Source organism: Phocoena phocoena, chromosome 19 (assembly GCF_963924675.1).
Source record: "Phocoena phocoena chromosome 19, mPhoPho1.1, whole genome shotgun sequence".
Lineage (NCBI taxonomy): Eukaryota > Metazoa > Chordata > Mammalia > Artiodactyla > Phocoenidae > Phocoena > Phocoena phocoena.
In genome coordinates this window covers 58277023-58295351 of record NC_089237.1, presented here as the reverse complement: position 1 = coordinate 58295351, position 18329 = coordinate 58277023, and the positions used below count along the sequence as shown (strand labels likewise).

Here is an 18329-nt window from a genome sequence, read left to right as displayed (position 1 = left end):
GTCATTTGCAGAGACGTGGATGGATCTGGAGACCGTCATACAGAGTGAAGAAAGTCAGAAAGAGAAAAACAAATATCGTATATTAATGCATAAATGTGGAACCTAGAAAAATGGTACAGGTGAACCTGTTTGCAGGGCAGAAATATGGACACAGGTGTAGAGAACAAAAGTATGGACATCAAGCAGGAAAGTGGCGGGGGCGTGGTGTGGTGGTGGGATGAATTGGGAGATTGGCATTGACATGTATACACTAATATGTATAAAATAAGTAACTAATAAGAACCTGCTGTATAAAAAAATAAAATAAAATTCAAAAATTAAAGAAAAAGATATAAAGATTTGAATAATAAAATTAACAATGTTGATCAAATGGACACAGAGAGAACTCTGCATACAATAATTAGAGAGCAACGTTCTTGCGTCACATGGAACATTTTATAAAAATGTGATCCCCTTCTAGAATATAAACTAAATCTCAACAAATATCAAAGCATATGTATTACTCAGGTCACTTTCTCTGAGCCAATTACGATGAAGCTAGAAATCAGTCAGAAAAAGCTTACCAAAATTAGGATATTTGAAAACACCTCTGGGAGTTCCCGGTGGTCCAGTAGTTAGGACTCGGTACTGTCACTGCCAGTGGCCCCTGGTTCGGGGAGCTAAGATTCCACAAGCAGTGTGGCTCAGCCAGAAAAAAAAAAAAGAAAACAGTTCTAAGTTACTTCCTAGGTCAAAGACAAAAGCAAGCGTACACTTAGACAATGAAAAAAAAAAAGTATAAACATTGCAAAGGAGCAGATAAAACTACTGTCATTATTTACAGAAGATGATTTCATAACTCAAGGACCTAAAATGGCTGAAAAATTACTGAAAGCAAAAGACATCAGTTAGATGGTGAAATACGGAAGTAACGTACGGAAACTGATAGTTTTTATAAAAGACACCAACAACTAGTTAGAAGGAATAAGGTCGGAGAGGGCAAAGGTGGGAACCAAATGCTTCACATGCATTTTTATGATGTTTTGATTTTTTTTGCCACAAAGTGAACGTACTATCTCATCCAAAAAAAGTTATTCACACGGGTGGATGCTGTAGAACACAGGAAGACCTTCCCAAGGACACTTGGGTGTGGACAGTTTTTAATGACAGGGTGTTGGGCATGTGGGAAGTGCAGACAGTAAAAAGCCTCAGGGACTAAGGGACCCGGGCACCTGAGGGGCACAGCAGAGAAGACGTTTCTAGAACAAAACTTCTGACATCTGTGTCTAGGCTCTGGGATGGGAGGCCCCTGGCGGTGGCTTGTGTGGGGACAGGTGGAGCAGATGAGGGCTCCTCCGGAGGCCCCTGCGTGACCCCGTGGGTGACTTCCATATGTCATAGGTGTGACCCGTTGTCCCTGACCCCGTCCTAATGTGACATCTCTCCTGGGTCTCCCATTTGTGACGTCAACGTTTACAGCTCCCTCTGTGTCTGACCCAGTGTATGACCCTCCCATGTGATGCCTCTATGCACGGGTCACTGTGACCCTTGCCCTCTGGCTTCCAACTGAGTTTGGCTGGTGTGGAGGAAGGAACTAGAAGGTGTGAACATAAATGCAGACCAACCAAAGGGGACCAGCAGAGGCTCTTCATGCCCAGCTGTGTGTGTGTGTGTCGGGGGTGTGTGTGTGTGTGTCAGCCGCTAGCCCTGGAATCTGGCAGAGACTCCAAGGCGGGTTGAGGAGAAGGAAGGATTCACGGCGGGACAGAGGGGAGGCTCAGGGCTGCCCTGCTGGAGGCTGCTGGCCTGGGGGGGCTGGAGGCCGCCTGACCGGAAGTGGGGTGTCCTGTGTGCTTGGTCAGGGGTCATGTCTGCCTTTCTGTGGCTGGTCCTGAGTTGGAAACAGGGACAAAAATTAGGGGAGCTGTCAGTTACTGATGGCAGCTTGGACATTTTGGGTCAATTATTGCAGAAGTGATTATTTAGCTTCTTGGATTATCCCTAGAGATAGGGATCTGCCTCTCACGAGTCTGACATAGGCTGGCTTCTGGGTTGTTTATTGTAGATAAGGGGTTGGCTTTCTGGGCAGGTCGCTGTAGATTGTGGGTCCGAGTTCTATTTTTGTATATAGTCTGAGTACTGTGGCCACTGTCCACGTGTAGATTCAGGCTCTCCCAGCTTGGAGTTTCTGATTCTGCTGTGGGTTCACTCTTGGCCAAAAGAACTCTCGTCACCTGGGGTCTCCCTCTGGGTCCTGTGTGGGTTAATGGGGTGGAGTTTTTAACGGTGCTTTGAGACCGGCGAGGCTTCTCCCGTCCTCCACCCCCACTCAGCCACTCCTTCTGTGTAGTCACCTGTCTGGGGACGATCCTACCCTGGGATCTACGGCAATCAGGGCAATTCAGGTCCTGCACGAAGTTCCGAGGCAGGGAGCGTAGGTCCTTTACAGGGCTGGCGACACGTGCATTTTTGGGGGGTGGGGGGACGTGCCATGCGGCTCGTGAGACCTTAGCTCCCCGGCCAGGGATTGAACCCAGGCCCTCGGCAGTGAAAGACTGCCGAGTGCCCTGGACCGCCAGGGGACTCCCAACATCTGCCGTCCCCTTTGGTGAGGAAAACGGAGCATAGTAGTTTGGAAGTACTGTTAGCGAGTATCAATAGTTTGTCTTTGAGTATTTCCTTATAATTGGCAGTTTTCTTAAAGCCAAATGTTATGGCCAAAAATAGCCTCTCAATGTTTGTTCTGAGATCCAGAAACCTGGAAGGTGGCCTCAGGGGTTTCTGGGCTTCCTGGAACCTTCTGGAAACTAACAGGGAGAGCAGGGTAGAGGTTTCTGGCTCACCTTGGACTCTGCCTCAGCCATGAAAGCAGATTCTCAGAAGTACTTAGGAGAAACATACGCCCCAGGGCGGCTGGTTTTCCACTGAATCAACCTCTATTAAATATTTCCACTTCCAGGTCTGTGGTTAGGGATCACCATCTGTGCTGTCTCTCAGGCTGTGTGTTTTCTAGGCTTTATTGCCCAGCTAAATTGCAAAAGGCCTGTCAGCAGGTAACTACACTCGTTGCTGTCCTCTCCTGGCAAACACACAGATCCAGTTTTACCTCTCTCTCTCTTAGTTTGGAAGGTTCTTTTCTCTTTTATTATAAACGCTACTTTTTGTCATTGTTGTTTTATTTTATCTTATTATAGTTGATTTACAATGTTGTGTTAGTTTCAGCTGTACAGCACAGTGATTTAGTTATACATATATATACACACACACACTATATATATATATATATATATATATATATATATGGTGTGTGTGTGTGTGTGTGTATTCTTTTTCAGATTCTTTCCCCTTATACAAAATGTTGAGTATATGTCATTTTTTTTTTTTTTTTTTTTTTGTGGTACGGGGGCCTCTCACTGTTGCGGCCTCTCCCGTTGCGGAGCACAGGCTCTGGACGCGCAGGCTCAGCGGCCATGGCTCACGGGTCCAGTCGCTCCGCGGCGTGTGGGATCTTCCCGGAACGGGGCAGGAACCTGTGTCCCCTGCATCGGCAGGTGGACTCTCAACCACTGCGCCACCAGGGAAGCCCTATGTCATTGTTTTAACTGGACTTAATTCAGATGTGAAGGGCCGGTGAGCCTGGCTTTATTCCCCTTTGTTTATTAATCAGATAGAAAAACAGGGGGCTCTTTTCTCCCCTGGGTCCTATGCTAAACTTCCGTCTCTGTTCCTGAAAGCCAATTTCAGGACAAGCTTTAGACCTGGAGAGAAAGGTGGAATGCCATCAAATTTATCCTGATATTTATCCTGTTTTAATGATCTCCCCGTGTTTCATTAAGATACCTGTGGGCATCTTTGTCTGTAAACTTCCTAGGGTCAGCGTAGGGTGTTAGATAGGTGATGGAGAAAAGAGGTGAAGGACGGCGAAGGGAGAATTCTACAGGATCTGGTCCCCGACCTGCCCTCATCTTTTTTCCATCCAACCTTCCCCACCCACTGACCCCACGTCAGTCGTTACAAAAGATGATCCTGTACTTGTTAACTAGAGAGGCTCCCATGTTACACGTCAGTTAAAGAACATGGCTCCACTGGGGAACGAAGCAAGTGTTTGATGAGCACTGTGGTGAAGCCTGTGGATTGACTTTGTCTCATTTTCTAGGCTCAGGTACATGCCAGTTTGAAACGAAATGCGGCCCAGGACAGGACTGCTGCTTTCTCCCAGGACCCACTTCGCCCAGGTATGACACAGCTGCCCCTGGTCTTGGGACGGGCCTGTCTAGGTGTTCACAACTAGATTTGCTGTGCTGAGCTCCCACTTAAATAGGGCAATAATGTCTCAGAAACAAATGATAAGGAACACCCAATTTCAAGGTAAACAGCTGAAGCCTGTTTGCTTTTTATTTTAGTTTTAATTTTTGGCTGCGTCGGGTCTTTGTTGCTGTGTGCAGGCTTTCTCTAGTTGCAGCAAGTGGGGTCTACTCTTCGTTGCGGTGCGTGGGCATCTCATTGCGGTGGCTTCTCTTGTTGCGGAGCACGGGCTCTAGGCGCATGGGCTTCAGTAGTGTGGCGCGCGGGCTCAGTAGTTGTGGCACGCGAGCTCTAGAGCGCAGGCTCAGTAGTTGTGGCGCACGGGCTTAGTTGCTCTGCCGCCATGTGGGATCTTCCTGGACCAGGGCTCGAACCTGTGTCCCTTGCACTGGCAGGCGGATTCCCAACCACTGCGCCACCAGGGAAGCCCCAGAAGTTTGTTTGCTTTAACTGCAGACACGGACACACTGCTACAGATCATTAAAAGCTGCAGGTGATCGATTCAGTACCGATGCAAGCATTTAGGGTGTTTTCCTTACTGTTACTCTTCTGAGGCATGCTGAGACTAAATCTAGGTCTGGGTCACTATCCTGCCTGGTACTTAGCAGGCCCTCTGACGGGAAGACTCGCATCTCTCCCCAGTGCTGTGAACGGCCTTGAATCATCTCTTAGGTCATCTTTCTCCTCCACTGGCCTTATTCTCTTTCTGAGATGCTAATTCGATGACTGCTGGCCCCTTGAACATTTCCCCGAAGCCTCTTAACCTAAAGAGCTACCTTCTTTGTTACGTTACTTGGTGGGGCAGAGCCCCTGAGGACCCCAGCTGACCGCCGCGGGATCCAGTCCGTGTCTGTGGGTGAGTGGACAGCACCTGACATAGGATTTCCTTTCATCTCCATGGGAGCAACTGCTTCTTGAATTACCATTCTCCCAGCTAGTGGTGCCTACATGCATCTCCTTTTATACAGAAGAAAAACACCCTTTTAAGGCACTGAGTTCCTTTTTGTCTCCAGCAGGCCCTGGAAACCATGGAGGAATGTGGATAAGAGATGTTGAAAAAAAAGAGGTGATTCAGTCGGATCAGCAGACACGCCAGGAAGAGTGTCTTGAGGTTCATCCAAGGGCTGTGTGGAAATTGTCTGGGAGACAGCTGGTGCTGCGGTGACGGCTTCTGCTCTTTGGGGTCATTGTCATCTTGCTGGTGGGGATTTTAGTGAGAGTCTATGTCAGAATTCAGTGATGTGGCGAGACAGAGAGAGAGAGAGAGAGAGAGGGAGGGAGAGAGAGAGAGGGGGAGAGAGAGAGAGAGAGAGAGAGAGGGAGAGAGAGAGAGAGGGAGAGGGAGAGAGAGAGAGAGAGAGAGAGAGAGAGAGAGGGAGGGAGAGAGAGGGAGGGAGGGAGAGAGAGAGAGGGGGAGAGAGAGTAGGCCAAGGGATGCTTCTGACCTTACCAACAAAAATTCATTGGCCTAAAGGTGGCAGTTCGTTTTCAGTTAACGTTATTCAGCTGTGCCCATGGAGGTCAAGAACTGAGAGTTCCAAGATGTATTTTCTGATGAAGAAAAAGAAGGAAGGTAAAAAATACATTTTAGTCCAAAACAACATCTGGAAGATTACATCCACCACCATGTCAACCGAAGACCTGTGTACTGGATGCATCGATGTATGGCTTTGTATATTTCTTCTGCTTACTGTTTTTTTTTTTAGACAAACCCATATACCAAGGACTTAAGGATTCTTACTATGTGAATTTTTTTTTTTTTTTTTTTTTGCGGTACGCGGGCCTCTCACTGTTGTGGCCTCTCCCGTTGCGGAGCACAGGCTCCGGACGCGCAGGCTCAGCGGCCATGGCTCACGGGCCCAGCTGCTCCGCGGCACGTGGGATCTTCCTGGACCGGGGCACGAACCCGCGTTCCCTGCATCGGCAGGCGGACTCTCAACCACTGCGCCACCAGGGAAGCCCACTATGTGGATTATTTAAAATACATTTTACAATATATCTTCCCTTAGATTATTATTCAGCGGGAAACATTTGTTAATATTCATTTGGTACCAAGGGTAGTAGACATGCTTAAGGAACTTAAAGGGGGAGAAGACAGATTACCAAGAAGAAAGGAGTCAGGGGGCATCAACTAGCATGCTTCCTGTCAAGGGCCTGTCTTAACACGGGTTTGGATTGACATGCTGGCAGGCGCAGGGAGGGATGAAGGACCAGCGCTTTGTTTTTGAGTGGTGGGCATCCCACGGAGAGAAATACAGGCTTCGAAGAGCTAACCCAGGCAAACTGGAGGGAAAAATCAGACCCTTTCTTATTTTGATAGAAGGAAGGGTTGATAAAGTTGGAAGGCAGCAAAAATGAAGAGTGTTCTAGGAGAGGGGAGGATGGGGTCCTGGGCAGGCCCTATTCGTCTTGTTTGGGCCTGTCCTCGTCTTAAAAAAGCTGCAGGCTTTTAGTGGCAGAGACGCGGTATATCCAGAAGGTTTTTGTCCGCCGACCCCTCAAAAAGATGAGGTCTTAATGAATGCGCTCTTCTCCTTGGCCTTGGCAATTATTGGGAAAGTCTTTGGAGCTGTGAAAATCCAATCACTGCTAACTCATCTTGGCGGGTGGGAAGGCGAGTCAACAGCGGCCTTGGATTAAGGGGTCATTCTTGCATGCCGCCTTGCCGGGCTAGCTCCACGCTGTTCGCTTAGCAAGCCTTCCTACCTACTAAGTACGTTGCGTTCTGGGGTGGATACAAACTGCTAGGCGTGCCGAACAGATCATGGAAAAAATGAGAAAAGGCAGCTCCTCTGAGTGAAAAACACCCCAGGGCAGATTTCGGCGGGGGTGGGTGGGTGGAGGTACTCCCTTAAGGCATCTCCACCCTCAGCGCTTCGTTCCCCTTGGGTCAGTTAAGTGGAGGGTCACCTTCCAGGGACCAAGACGAAGGCTGCACCCAAGGTGGCCCTCGCGGTGGGGCCCCAGCAAAGCCCCAGTCCCGGCTTTTCGTTCCCTCTCCACCGGGCACGGGGGCTCGTCCTACTCGCTGCAAATTGCGGGCGGCAGGGAGCGCAACCCCCCGGGGAGTAAATTCTTTGACCCAGCCTGGGGGGAGACAATCCCCCGGAAACCAGCGAAGGCTAACTCGGCGCCCCCTGCACTGTTCCCACCTGCGCCTTCCGCGCCCCCCGACCAAGGCCGCCCCTCCCCCGAGTCCCGTGGGCCACGGAAGGCGGGGCGGGGCCTCCCCACCCCCAATCCCGCCACCGCCCGCCGCCCCGCCCACCCAGCCCCCACCCTATCAGGCTCACCGCCCCCGCCGCCTCCCGCGCATTCCCGGAGCTGGCGCGTCCGCCGCCGACCCCTCCCGCCACGGCATGGAGACCCCCCTCGCCCCTGCGCAGCCCGCCGCCGAGAGCCCCTCGTCCGCCCGCGACGGCGCCCAGTGGCCCGGGACCCCCGGCTGGCGCGAATGCCTGCGGCCTCTGCGGGGCGCGCTGCCGCCCGACGTGGGGCGCGAGACGGCGGAGCTGGCGGCGCTCGCGGGCCCAGTGGTGAGTGCGCGGCCCCGCGCCGTCCTCCCCCCGGTCCCCCGTGGTCCCTCTCCCCGCGGTCCCTCATCCCGTGGTTCCTCTCCTCGCGGTCACCCCGTCCCCCTCGGTCCGGCCGGTGGACCAGCGCCGTCCCGCGCCGTCTCGGGCGGGAGGGTCGGTGGAACGCGTTGGCCTCCGCTTTCCTCCCCCAGTTCCTCGCGCAGCTGCTGATCTTTCTCATCAGCCTCGTCAGCTCGGTATTCTGCGGACACCTGGGCAAGGTCGAGTTGGATGCGGTTACGCTTGCTGTCTCGGTAGGTTTTTACATTCTTCTTTTGCGGGGGGGGGGGGCGCTGACGACTTGGAAAAGCCTGGAATGTGAATTGTGGGATGTCTAACACCTGCACCTTCACACGGTCCGAGCTTGACCCGGGGGTTCCATTACGCTATCGTTAGATTTGGAAGGAGACTGTGTCAACTACTTAGAAAAGGTGTTCTCCGTACTCTCAAACCATGCCACTGACTCTAATTGGTCTGGGGACCAGGTATTGCAAAGAATTCGTAGCAATGAAGCGAACTCTGCTGGTAGAACTAAAAGAACTGCATTTTTTTTTCTATTATGAAGTTAAACCAGATAACATCTAGAACTAGGTTGACTGCTGTTAGTTTGAATTACACAGCTCCTTAAGGTGGTGCTGTTTCAGCCTTGTAATAAAGTGTCTCTCTGCCACCATGGATTGAAATTACACCCCCTTTGAAGTCCCTGCATTTTTGTCGGTGATGTAGTGGAAAGCTGCCTCTCTCCTGCATTTCATCCATGCTTTCAAAGAAGGTGAAAAGCTTCTGCTGGTAATGGCAGACGGTCTTTCCCAGTCTCAGAAAATGCCCCTCCTGTTCCCACCCAGGTGGGTAGAGCGCTAAGATCATGGTGGGGCCACAGAAGTTTTCCTTATGGTTGAGACCACCTTGGTATATGGAATCATACATTTTAGTTACAGGTCTATTATTGGGTGAACCCATTTGGTAGGTTGCCTTTTCATTTTGTTGATGGTTTCCTTTGCTGTGCAGAAGCTTTTCAGTTTCATGTAGTCCCATTTACTTTTGCTTTTCTTGCTTCTGATTTTGGTGTCAGATCCAAAAAATCATGCCCAAGACTTGTTAAAGGAGCTTACCGCCTAAGTCTTCTTCCAGGAGTTTTATGGTTTCAGGTCTTATGTTCAAGTCTTTCACCCATTTTGAGTTGATTTTCTGTATGGTGTGACATAGGGGTCCAGCTTCATTCTTTTGCATGCAGACTCCTTTCCCAGCACCCAGTTTTGGACAACCTATCTGGTACACCATCCTGTAGTTTTCCTTGTTGATGATCTGTATGTGGCCTCTTCTGTGTTCACTGACAACCTCAGGACCTAAGGGCTTGTCTCCTTGGGTGTGTGGGTCCACCTCCCTCCATCTCGCTGGCTTCCAGGACCACCGAATGCACATCAGCCTCCACATCCTGCACATTTCCAGCCCTCCGTGTGCACCCACAGCAGAAGCTTTAAACTTTACACTTCTGCTCACCACCCTTTATCCCTGGAGCCCTGTCAAGTCCGCACACCCTTGCTGCCTGTCCTTTGCCCTCATGGGGGTTTCCCATGCTGGGATCCCTCCGTCCTCGCTCGCTCTGCAGCCCCCGCTTGGTCCCCTCTCAGAATCCAGGGCCAGTCAGTGCCTGATTCCCTCTGCTCTTCCTTCAGCCCTGCCACCTGGATCCCCATCACTCTTCTCCCTCTCTCTTTTTTAAAAATTTATTTATTTATTTATATTTGACTGCACTGATTGGGTCTTGGTTGTTGCGCGCGGGCTTTTCTCTAGTTGCGGTGGGCGGGGGCTACTCTTTGTTGAGGTGCGCGGGCTTCTCATTATGGTGGCTTGTTGCGGAGCACCGGCTCTAGGCGCGCGGGCTCAGTAGTTGTGGCTCATGGGCTTAGCTGCTCTGCGGCATGTGGGATCTTCCCGGACCAGGGCTCGATTCAGTGCCCCCTGCATTGGCAGGCAGATTCTTAACCACTGCGCCACCAGGGAAGTCTCTCATCACTTTTTTCTTTGAGACCAGCCTTCTACCTGGGCTCAGAACCATCCTTTCTCCTCCGGCCCCTTCCCTTTCACTAGTGCTACTGAATTATGATAAAGTACCCAAGTCTCTCCTCGTGCAGCCCCCTCTCTGGCCTCTATCCACTTAACACTCTTTGCCAGAAAGTCTACACTGCGTCTTCATTTTCCTTTTCTCCCCATTGCTAACTGGCCTGTTTCCCCACTGTTCCACTTAACCTACTCTTCCGAAAGTTGCCAGTGACCCCCCCCCCTCCACCGCCCCCAATCTCCAGAGAACTTGCCCTCACTTGGCCGCCTTCCCCCACCTCCCTCCTGGGAACTCTTCGCACCTGCCAGTCCTCCCTGGTTCCCCTTCTGGTAGTTGTGCTGCTTCTTCTGTTCCCCCTCCTCCTCTGTTTGTGGGTGACCATCCTGCCCTGGGAGCACCCTACACACAGCCCGCTGTCTGCATCAGTCAGCAAGCCCTGCTGCCTTAATTTCCCACATTTCTTAAACTCACTTTTTTTCTGTTTCCTGCTACTACACTCTCCCAGCTCGGCTTTCATCCCTCCTGCCAGCCGCAGGGCCTCCCCTCCTCCCGCCCTGACTGCATCCTGCCACCCCCCACCCCATTCTGCAGCCAGAGTCGCACCCCTCCCGGCTTCTGACCTCCGGGCATCTCAGCCCCCTGCTTGCGGTGCCCACTGCTTTCTGTTACCTGCTTGCGAGGTCCGGGTGTGTCTGCCTAGACAGGGCAGGGTCGCCTGCACAAAACTGTCCCTGAGGACTCGCAGGCAGCCCAGAGCCCCCCGCTCCGGGCTGTGCTGGTCTGTCTCTGCCTGCTTTCTTGTGATCGGCCGGCTCCTGTTAACTTCTGCTGAGCCTGGTACCAGCAGAGATGCGGCCCCAGCAGACGTCTCAGAAATGCGTAACTTCGGAGACCCGAGCAGCCGACTCTCAGCCAGGCGTCCCCTGAATGTATGTTTTTCTTCTCAGCTCTGTGCCTTTATGTTTTCCCATCTGTAACATGGCGAGGGTTTAAAGCGTGATGATTGTGTATGCCTGTAGAATCCCACGGTGCCTGTTTTTTCATTTATTTCACCAAAACTATTTTGAAACCTATCTTGGGAGGGGGATTCAGATTTTATGTGTTTTTTGGTGATTCTTTCCCTCTTTCTGTTTTTCCCCTAAGGCACTCAGTGATAAGAGGGTAACGGAAGAGTTCCTAGTTTTTGAAGTAAAAATAAAATAGGAATACACCCAGCGAGGTCCTACTGTACAGCACAGCGGACTATACTCAATACCCTGTGATAAACCATAATGGAAAAGAATCTGAAAGAGAATAGATACACATACACATATATAAAACGGAATCACTTTGCTCTACGCCTGAAATCAACACAACATTGTAAATCAACTGTATTTCAATAAAAACAAAGATTTGGTGTGTGACTAACAAGAAAAAAAAATAATACAGTAGATACAAACCTAAAATTATACAGACAGGCTTGAAAAGTGCATGTGGGAAGGTGGATATGTTCCAAAGTCGGGCATTTCTGTGGATAAGGTCTTAGATAAGGGGGTCTGTGCCTGTCTTCTCGGGCAGTGGGTGGCCAGACTTTTGCTTTTAATCGGCTGTTAAATTGTAACAAATTGCTAGGGAGACAGTAGACTCATTTCAAGAAAACTCTATTTATTTTTTGGCGGTACGCGGGCCTCTCACTGTTGTGGCCTCTCCCGTTGCGGAGCACAGGCTCCAGACGCGCAGGCTCAGCGGCCATGGCTCACGGGCCCAGCCGCTCCGCGGCATGTGGGATCTTCCCGGACCGGGGCACGAACCCGCGTCCCCTGCATCGGCAGGCGGACTCTCAACCACTGTGCCACCAGGGAAGCCCAAAGTGTTTGGTTTTAAAAGAAAAGAATATTTCTATATACCCACCTTGTTCCACAAAGCATTTGAGTTGGTTTATAAAAATACTTTCAAGGCAGATAGAGTTGGGTCCAAGACACACGGATGGAAGACGACGCAAGGTGGGGTGGTGGAGATGGAGACTGGCATCTGAGGGGCTGCACATCTGCTCTGAACTCCCCACCTATGTGGTTCCCCCAAGGGTCCCTGAGCCATCTCTCAGGGAAGAGCAGCTTTTCTCGATGCTGAGTCGTAGGGAGTTTCTCTTGCAGAGTTTCATAAAGTGGACACCCTGATGTGGAAACCCGTGTCCCAGATAACATGCTCTGAGAGATACAGTAGCAGTTCCTGTGCATGTTTTATCACACTGGCTGCTGGGAGGGGAAAGTGTGACTTCAGGGCTGGGTTGGTAAAAGCTCGTTGACTTTAACCAAAGCCGTCTCTGAATAGTAACTTGACCCAGATGGACTTGAAGTTGTAGAGGAAGAATGACACCAAAGTGCATTCATTTACCCAAAAAAGGCTCACGTGTGACACTGTTTTTCAATACAAAAGTCTTGAGAAATTGGCATGCTTCATCTTTCTCTCTTCCTGGAAAGCCCAGGTGTTCTGGGGCTTTTGCCCTGACGCTGTCCTGGGTAGGCTCAGCAGAGAGCATCTTGGGGTGGATGTCCCCTCCTGCTCTGAGGGTGGCCTGTCACCCACTCCTGGGGGCTCAGCCGAGAAGGTCATCCTGGGGCTGCATCACTGCTAAATGTGAGCCCAGGATGGAAACGAGGGTCTTCAGCTCCCCCCACCCAGCTCTGCTGGGCTCTGACCCTTACCTGCAGGTTACCGCTTGTGCCCCTGGTTGTCGGGGGCACTGGGTGGGGTCTGGGCGAGAGGCTGACACGAAAGTTGTGCCGTTCCTCACTGGAGGACCAGAGCCTGCGGCCAGGCTGCCCAGCTTCAGGTCGCCATCTGAGTGATGTAACTTGCTGTGACTCAGATGGCGCATAAAACGGGAGTGGTGATCGCAGCATTGTGTGTGTGACGGGCTTGGGAGGACCCTGCACGTAGTACACGCTCAGTCCAGGTTTGCTGTTGTTATCATTAAATGCACACCGTAGCTCAGGGGTATCACCTTCAGGTGTTAACCACAGCGTTGCTTTTATTAAATACAGAAGTTGTAAGGCGCTGTGGGTTTAGGAGAAACTAGGTTGTTGGCTTCCCTGGTCGGTGCAGGTGACTGTGATCCTTTAGTTAGACTGCGTTCTGTGTGACAGTCGACAAGGACAGATGTGGACACCATGTGATCTGAGACACAGATCACCAGCTGCTCCCGCCTGGTCCCCGGACACTTGCCACACCTGGTCTGCTGTTCCTTGCAGGTTGTGAATGTCGCCGGGATTTCCATTGGAACTGGCCTGGCCTCCGCTTGTGACACACTCATGTCTCAGGTGAGGACCACCCTGCCCCACAGACCTTTCTTTGTCAGTGATCTTTCGTCGTAGAACCAATCTAGGGGACTGAGGTCAGGCTGTGGTTTTGCGGCCTTGTGTCTGTCGGCTACCCCGCTGCTGAGGGCTGTAAATGGAGCGGAGCTGGCTTTACTAACCCTGTCCTCTGGTCCATCTACTCAGGGCTGTTTTCCTTTTTCCGTCCTGTCTGATCCCTCCCACCCTAAAACCGTCCTCCTTCATCCACTGCCCCTCCGTCTCTCCTCTCCTTCAAACTGCTTGAAGGCGTCCCTTGTGGTCCCTGTCTGGACACCGCCCTGGACTCGACACCCATCACTGATTCCGTTCCTGCGTGGCCCCCCCGCCCGATCCTGGTCCTTAACCTGCGCAGCCACCACTCCCTGGTTGCCACGGTTGCGGATCCTGCCAATGGTCCAGCCACCTCTCCGGTGGCTCCTTCTCAGTCTGTGCTGTCTGTTCTTCTTCTTCCTGCCCCTTGGAGCCCCCTGCCCGCACCTGCCTCCCACTGTGGTACGTCCTCCCCCGGCTGCTCTCTCCCCCGCCGCCAGCGGCGGTGAAGACTCACGTCGCCATCTCCTGCCCACATCTCTTCCCAGGGGGCCAGGCTCCATTCTGTCCTCAGACCCAGCTCATCCAGGATCCAGGATTAAGCTCACCAGTGTTTCCCTGTAGAGTTCCCTCTCTCAGGAATACACCACCCGCCGCTCAAGCCAGGAGCCGTCTGCTTCCTCCCCCATCGCCACACGTTAGCAGAACTGTTGACGGCTCTTGACTTGGACGCGTAGTGTTTCTTGACTCTGCTCGTTTCTCTCCATCCTTAGGCCTGTCCTGGGAGTGGGAGCTCTGGGCTGGTGTACGGGCATCACCAGCGCAGGGACAGAGGCCAGTCAAGGCCTTTTCCTCCCGGCTCTGGCTCTTATCTCACCCACCTGATCTATAACCAGAGTGGTTTTCCCTCTAGACTCTGAGCTCCTTAGGGAGAAAGGCTGTGTCCCTTTCAGTGTCTGAAGCCCTGTGGTTCAGCATTGTGCCTGCTGTATAGCAGGTACCTTGGAAATCTGTTGAATGGGTGAGGAGGTGGCAGAGATGGGTGGGTGGGTGGATGGATGGATGGGTGGATGAGTGGATGAGTGGCTGTATGATGAATGAGTGTGTAGATGAATGAATGGGTTGGGTGTATGATGGATGGATGGATTGTGGATGGATGATGGATGGATGAATGGGTGGGTGGGGCGGGGTGGTATATGATGGATGAGTCCTACCTTTAAACCCAAAGCCTGGGAGAATGAGGACAGGGTTACATGCCAAGGAAGGAGCAGTGCTGAGCGAATGTAGTATCTCCTGAGCTGCTGCCCTCGGCTCCCATCGGGTAACGCGTGAGGGTTTCCTGAGATCGTTTTTCCAGGCTGAGCCGAACACGGCTCTGAAGGACTTAATGTAATTTAGGCCAAAGCTAACTCTGGATTGGCATGATATAGGATACGAAATTTTATTTGAAAAGAGTTTTTTGGGTTCCTTTTTTTTTTTTTTTTGCACCATTTCAACATTCCAGTCATTTTCATTTATATATATATACTTTTTAACAAAAAGGCTGTATCTTGTTTCCCCACTTAGCATATAATGGACATCTTTCTGTATTATTAAATGTACTTCCATAGTGGCACATTGTTTCCCAAATTTTAAATAGCTTTTTAAAAAGATTATAAAGGCCAAACACATATAGAAATTTTAGGTTATCTAGAAAAGTATTTTAAAAAGTGGAAAAAAATCACTAAAATTTACCCCCACCCATCCCCCAGTTACCTCTATCAACTTTTTGGTGAGTATCCTACAAATATTTCAATCTGTGTACATTTATGTACCCACACAACTCTAGAATTTACATGTGGGTTTTTTTTTCCCTCCCCTTCAACAGTGTTTGGAGAATGTTCTGTTTCAACGAAGTCAGTGTATACTTTCCCATTTAATATTTGCATAATATTCTGTAATATGTCACTGGTATCTCCATTCTTCCGCTACCGGGTGTTTAATTTAGTCCCATTGTCTCTTTTAATGTGTGAATTGAGGTCGGTCGCTTTTGGTTGAAGAAAGAGAGACAGTCATTCCGTTACTTGCAGAGAGAGGAGGCCTGGGCCGGGGCACTGGGGAGCGGCCTGTCCACCTCCCTGCTCTCTGTGCCCTGGCCTCCCACCTGCCCCTCCGCGGCTCGTGGGGCTCCTCTGCTTGGAGCTGTCCAGTGACCCCTCCCCCTCCCCTCCCTCCCCGACTCTGTTCCAGCCCTGCAGCGCCCCCAGGCTGCTCCCGCTCATTCTCTTGCCGTCAGCCCCTGGGTGAGGGCCCCCCCGCATCACCAGGTCAAGAGCTGTGCTCACCACCACCCCAACACTCCTTCCTCTTCCCCTTCCCGGATTGACTTTTTTTCTATGAGAGCAGGGACTTTGCTCCCTGCTGAGTTAGTTCCCAGGCCTCACGGCTGTCTGGCACGTAGTAGGTGTTGTAGAAGTATCTGCTGAATGAATCCGGAAGGCTCCAGCATGTGCCCAGTTCTTCTCACACTTTTTAAGCTCAGCTCTTTCCTGCCCGCTTCCCTGGAGCAGGGGACCAGTCGTCCCGGGCAGCCAGCTCAGCGGCTGGGGTGGGAGCAGATGGCAGGAAGCACCCGGCAGGGCTGCTGGTGGCGGGCAGGGCACTTCCGGTGGAGGTCTGTTGGCGGGGCAGGCGGCCCAGGCGCTGCACTCTCCATCACTGTATTTGTGTTCCCAAGTCCTTTGGAGCCAAGAACCTAAAACGTGTGGGGATCGTCCTTCAGAGAAGCATCCTTGTCCTGATGCTGTGCTGCTTCCCGTGCTGGGCCCTCCTCCTCAACACCGAGAGCCTCCTCCTGTTCCTGAAGCAAGACCCCGAGGTCTCCAGGTCAGCTGGGTCTCTAGCGTCACAAGCCCAGGGTCACGGTCAGTGGCTGGTTGGTTATCTTGCCTGTGTTGACATTTTCGGTCAGGCACCTGGACTTGAACCCTGTGGAAGGTGGAAGCTGTGACTCTGGCCTGCGGGACCCTGGGCTGGTGGGGACCCCCCGATGCAGATGCACGGGGACCCTGCCCTCCGGGAGACGTGGCCCCACCTGCCCTTCACGGAGTTTCTCCGTTTGGCGTTTTGCTCACGCTTGTTTTTAGTCGGGACTGTTAACCCTCAGTTCTAGCAGGCTCCCCAGTGATGTCAGGGATGCCGGATGCAGGGGGAGACTGTCCTTTCTGGAGATGCAGGCTGTCCTTTTTGGAGACTGTTGGTCGTGCTTCCTTGTGAGGTACAGCTGCAGTCCTGGCTCTTGCAAGAGGCTTCCGAATTTTGCCCAACTTTCAGTTCATTTGGCTGTGTTCCTTCCAGCTTTTCTGCCGAGGATGACCTGAAAAACATCAAGTCCAGCTCCCCTGAGTAAGCAGACATTTAGCAGGCCTGATGTGATGTCGACTTACGTTGCAAAGAAACAGTCACTTACAAGTGTTATTAACTTTCTCCCATATAAATTATTTTTAGTTTTAATTTTTAGAACATACTCTGTGGATTCAGCTTGAAGACAGCATGACCAGCAATTGTTTTAATATTAACTGGAGGCTCTTTTGTTGTCTGTTTTAGGATAGCCCAGATCTATGTGATGATTTTAATCCCTTCTCTTCCGGTAAGTGTCAAGAACATCCTTGCGTTTCGGTACACGAAGCAGCTCGTGAACGCGGGCCTCCCCTCCTTTTGTTCGTTTATTTTATCAATGTGCTATTCATGCAAAAGTTGAAAATTTCTTGGACCTGTCGTCCCCACCCCACTGATCCTCAGAGCTTGTGCCACTTTGATGTCCAAGAGCTTAAATTAAATATAAACACTGATAAGGGGAAGACATTTCCTTCCTTATTCTAGGGTTACTTTTTTTTTAAATTAATTTTTGTTGGGGTATAGTTGCTTTACAATGTTGTGTTAGTTTCTACTGTATAGCAAAGCGAATCAGCCATGTGTATACATATGTCCCCTCTTGTCTGGATTTCCTTCCCGTTTAGGTCACCAAAAAGCATTGAGTTGAGTAGAGTTCCCTAAGCTATACAGTAGGTTCTCATTAGTTATCTATTTCATACACTATTTTATATCAGCAGTGTATAGATGACAATCCCAACTTCCCAATTCATCCCACCCCGTCCTCCACTTTCCCCTCTTGGTGTCCATATGTTTGTTCTCTACGTCTGTGTGTCTATTTCTGTTTTGCAAATAAGATCATCTGTACCATTTTTCTAGATTCCACATATATGCGTTAATATACGGTATTTGTTTTTCTCCTTCTGACTGACTTCACTCTGCATGACGGTCTCTAGGTTAGGGTTACTTTTGATTCCAAATTAATCAGGATGCTTCCTGGGCTCCCCCTGGATTTGGGGAAGGACCGCCAGCTGTTACCCTCGGAGCCATTCAGACGTCAAGGCAGCGAGTGGCTTCTCTCGAGCTGTTTAGAATTCGCTTTTGTCCTCACGGAGTCCGCTGGGAAAATCCAAATAGGTAGCACTTGATTATCCTAGCATTTGGTTAGTGTGAGTCTGAGTCTCTGAATTTGAGGTCACATAACAAGATAAATATCTTACTAAAAACCAGAACCGACGTAAACTGTGGGAATGAGACTTTTTTTTAATCAACAAGAGCTGTTTTTCTATTTTATCTTACAGGCCACATTCCTGTTCCAGCTGCAGGCAAAATATTTACAAAGTCAGGTACAGATTCTTTAATAGTTTTACTCCATAATACTGGAAATGTGTAGTCAATATTTTTTTCCCTAACTCGATGTGGTATTTCTGTTTTATTTATTTATTAACAATAATTTTACTCTGTGCCAGATACTGTTCTAAATGCCTTATAAATACATTAACTTAATTCTAATAACAATGTGAGTAGGCTCTAGCCTTTCCATTTTTAGATAAGAACACTAAGGTATGTAGATGAGGTGACTTGCCCAAGGTCATACAGATTGTAAGCCAAGGAGCTGGGATTTGAACTCAGCCTGGCTCCAAAGTCTGATCTAAAGTTTTCAATATTTAAAAGTCTGTATTTCTGGGG

The 18329-nt window shown here is 50.5% G+C and overlaps 2 protein-coding genes across 2 annotated transcripts in view; both read left to right on the top strand.

The window, feature by feature from the left end:
* Positions 1-891: 891 nt before the first annotated feature.
* LOC136139192 (multidrug and toxin extrusion protein 1-like) lies at positions 892-5524 on the top strand. Its single transcript, XM_065898074.1, is given in 5 exon segments — positions 892-907; positions 2939-3010; positions 3013-3032; positions 4136-4214; positions 5301-5524. Coding segments are annotated over 5 exon segments (411 nt in total).
* A 2119-nt stretch (positions 5525-7643) lies between these two features.
* Positions 7644-18329, top strand: part of LOC136139191 (multidrug and toxin extrusion protein 2-like) — a 49580-nt gene continuing 38894 nt past the window's right edge. The window contains exons 1-6 of the mRNA XM_065898073.1: positions 7644-7820; positions 8012-8113; positions 13152-13220; positions 16006-16154; positions 16875-16917; positions 17942-17986. Of these exons, the coding sequence (XP_065754145.1) occupies positions 7644-7820; positions 8012-8113; positions 13152-13220; positions 16006-16154; positions 16875-16917; positions 17942-17986 (585 nt within the window). The remainder of the gene's footprint in view (positions 7821-8011; positions 8114-13151; positions 13221-16005; positions 16155-16874; positions 16918-17941; positions 17987-18329) is intronic.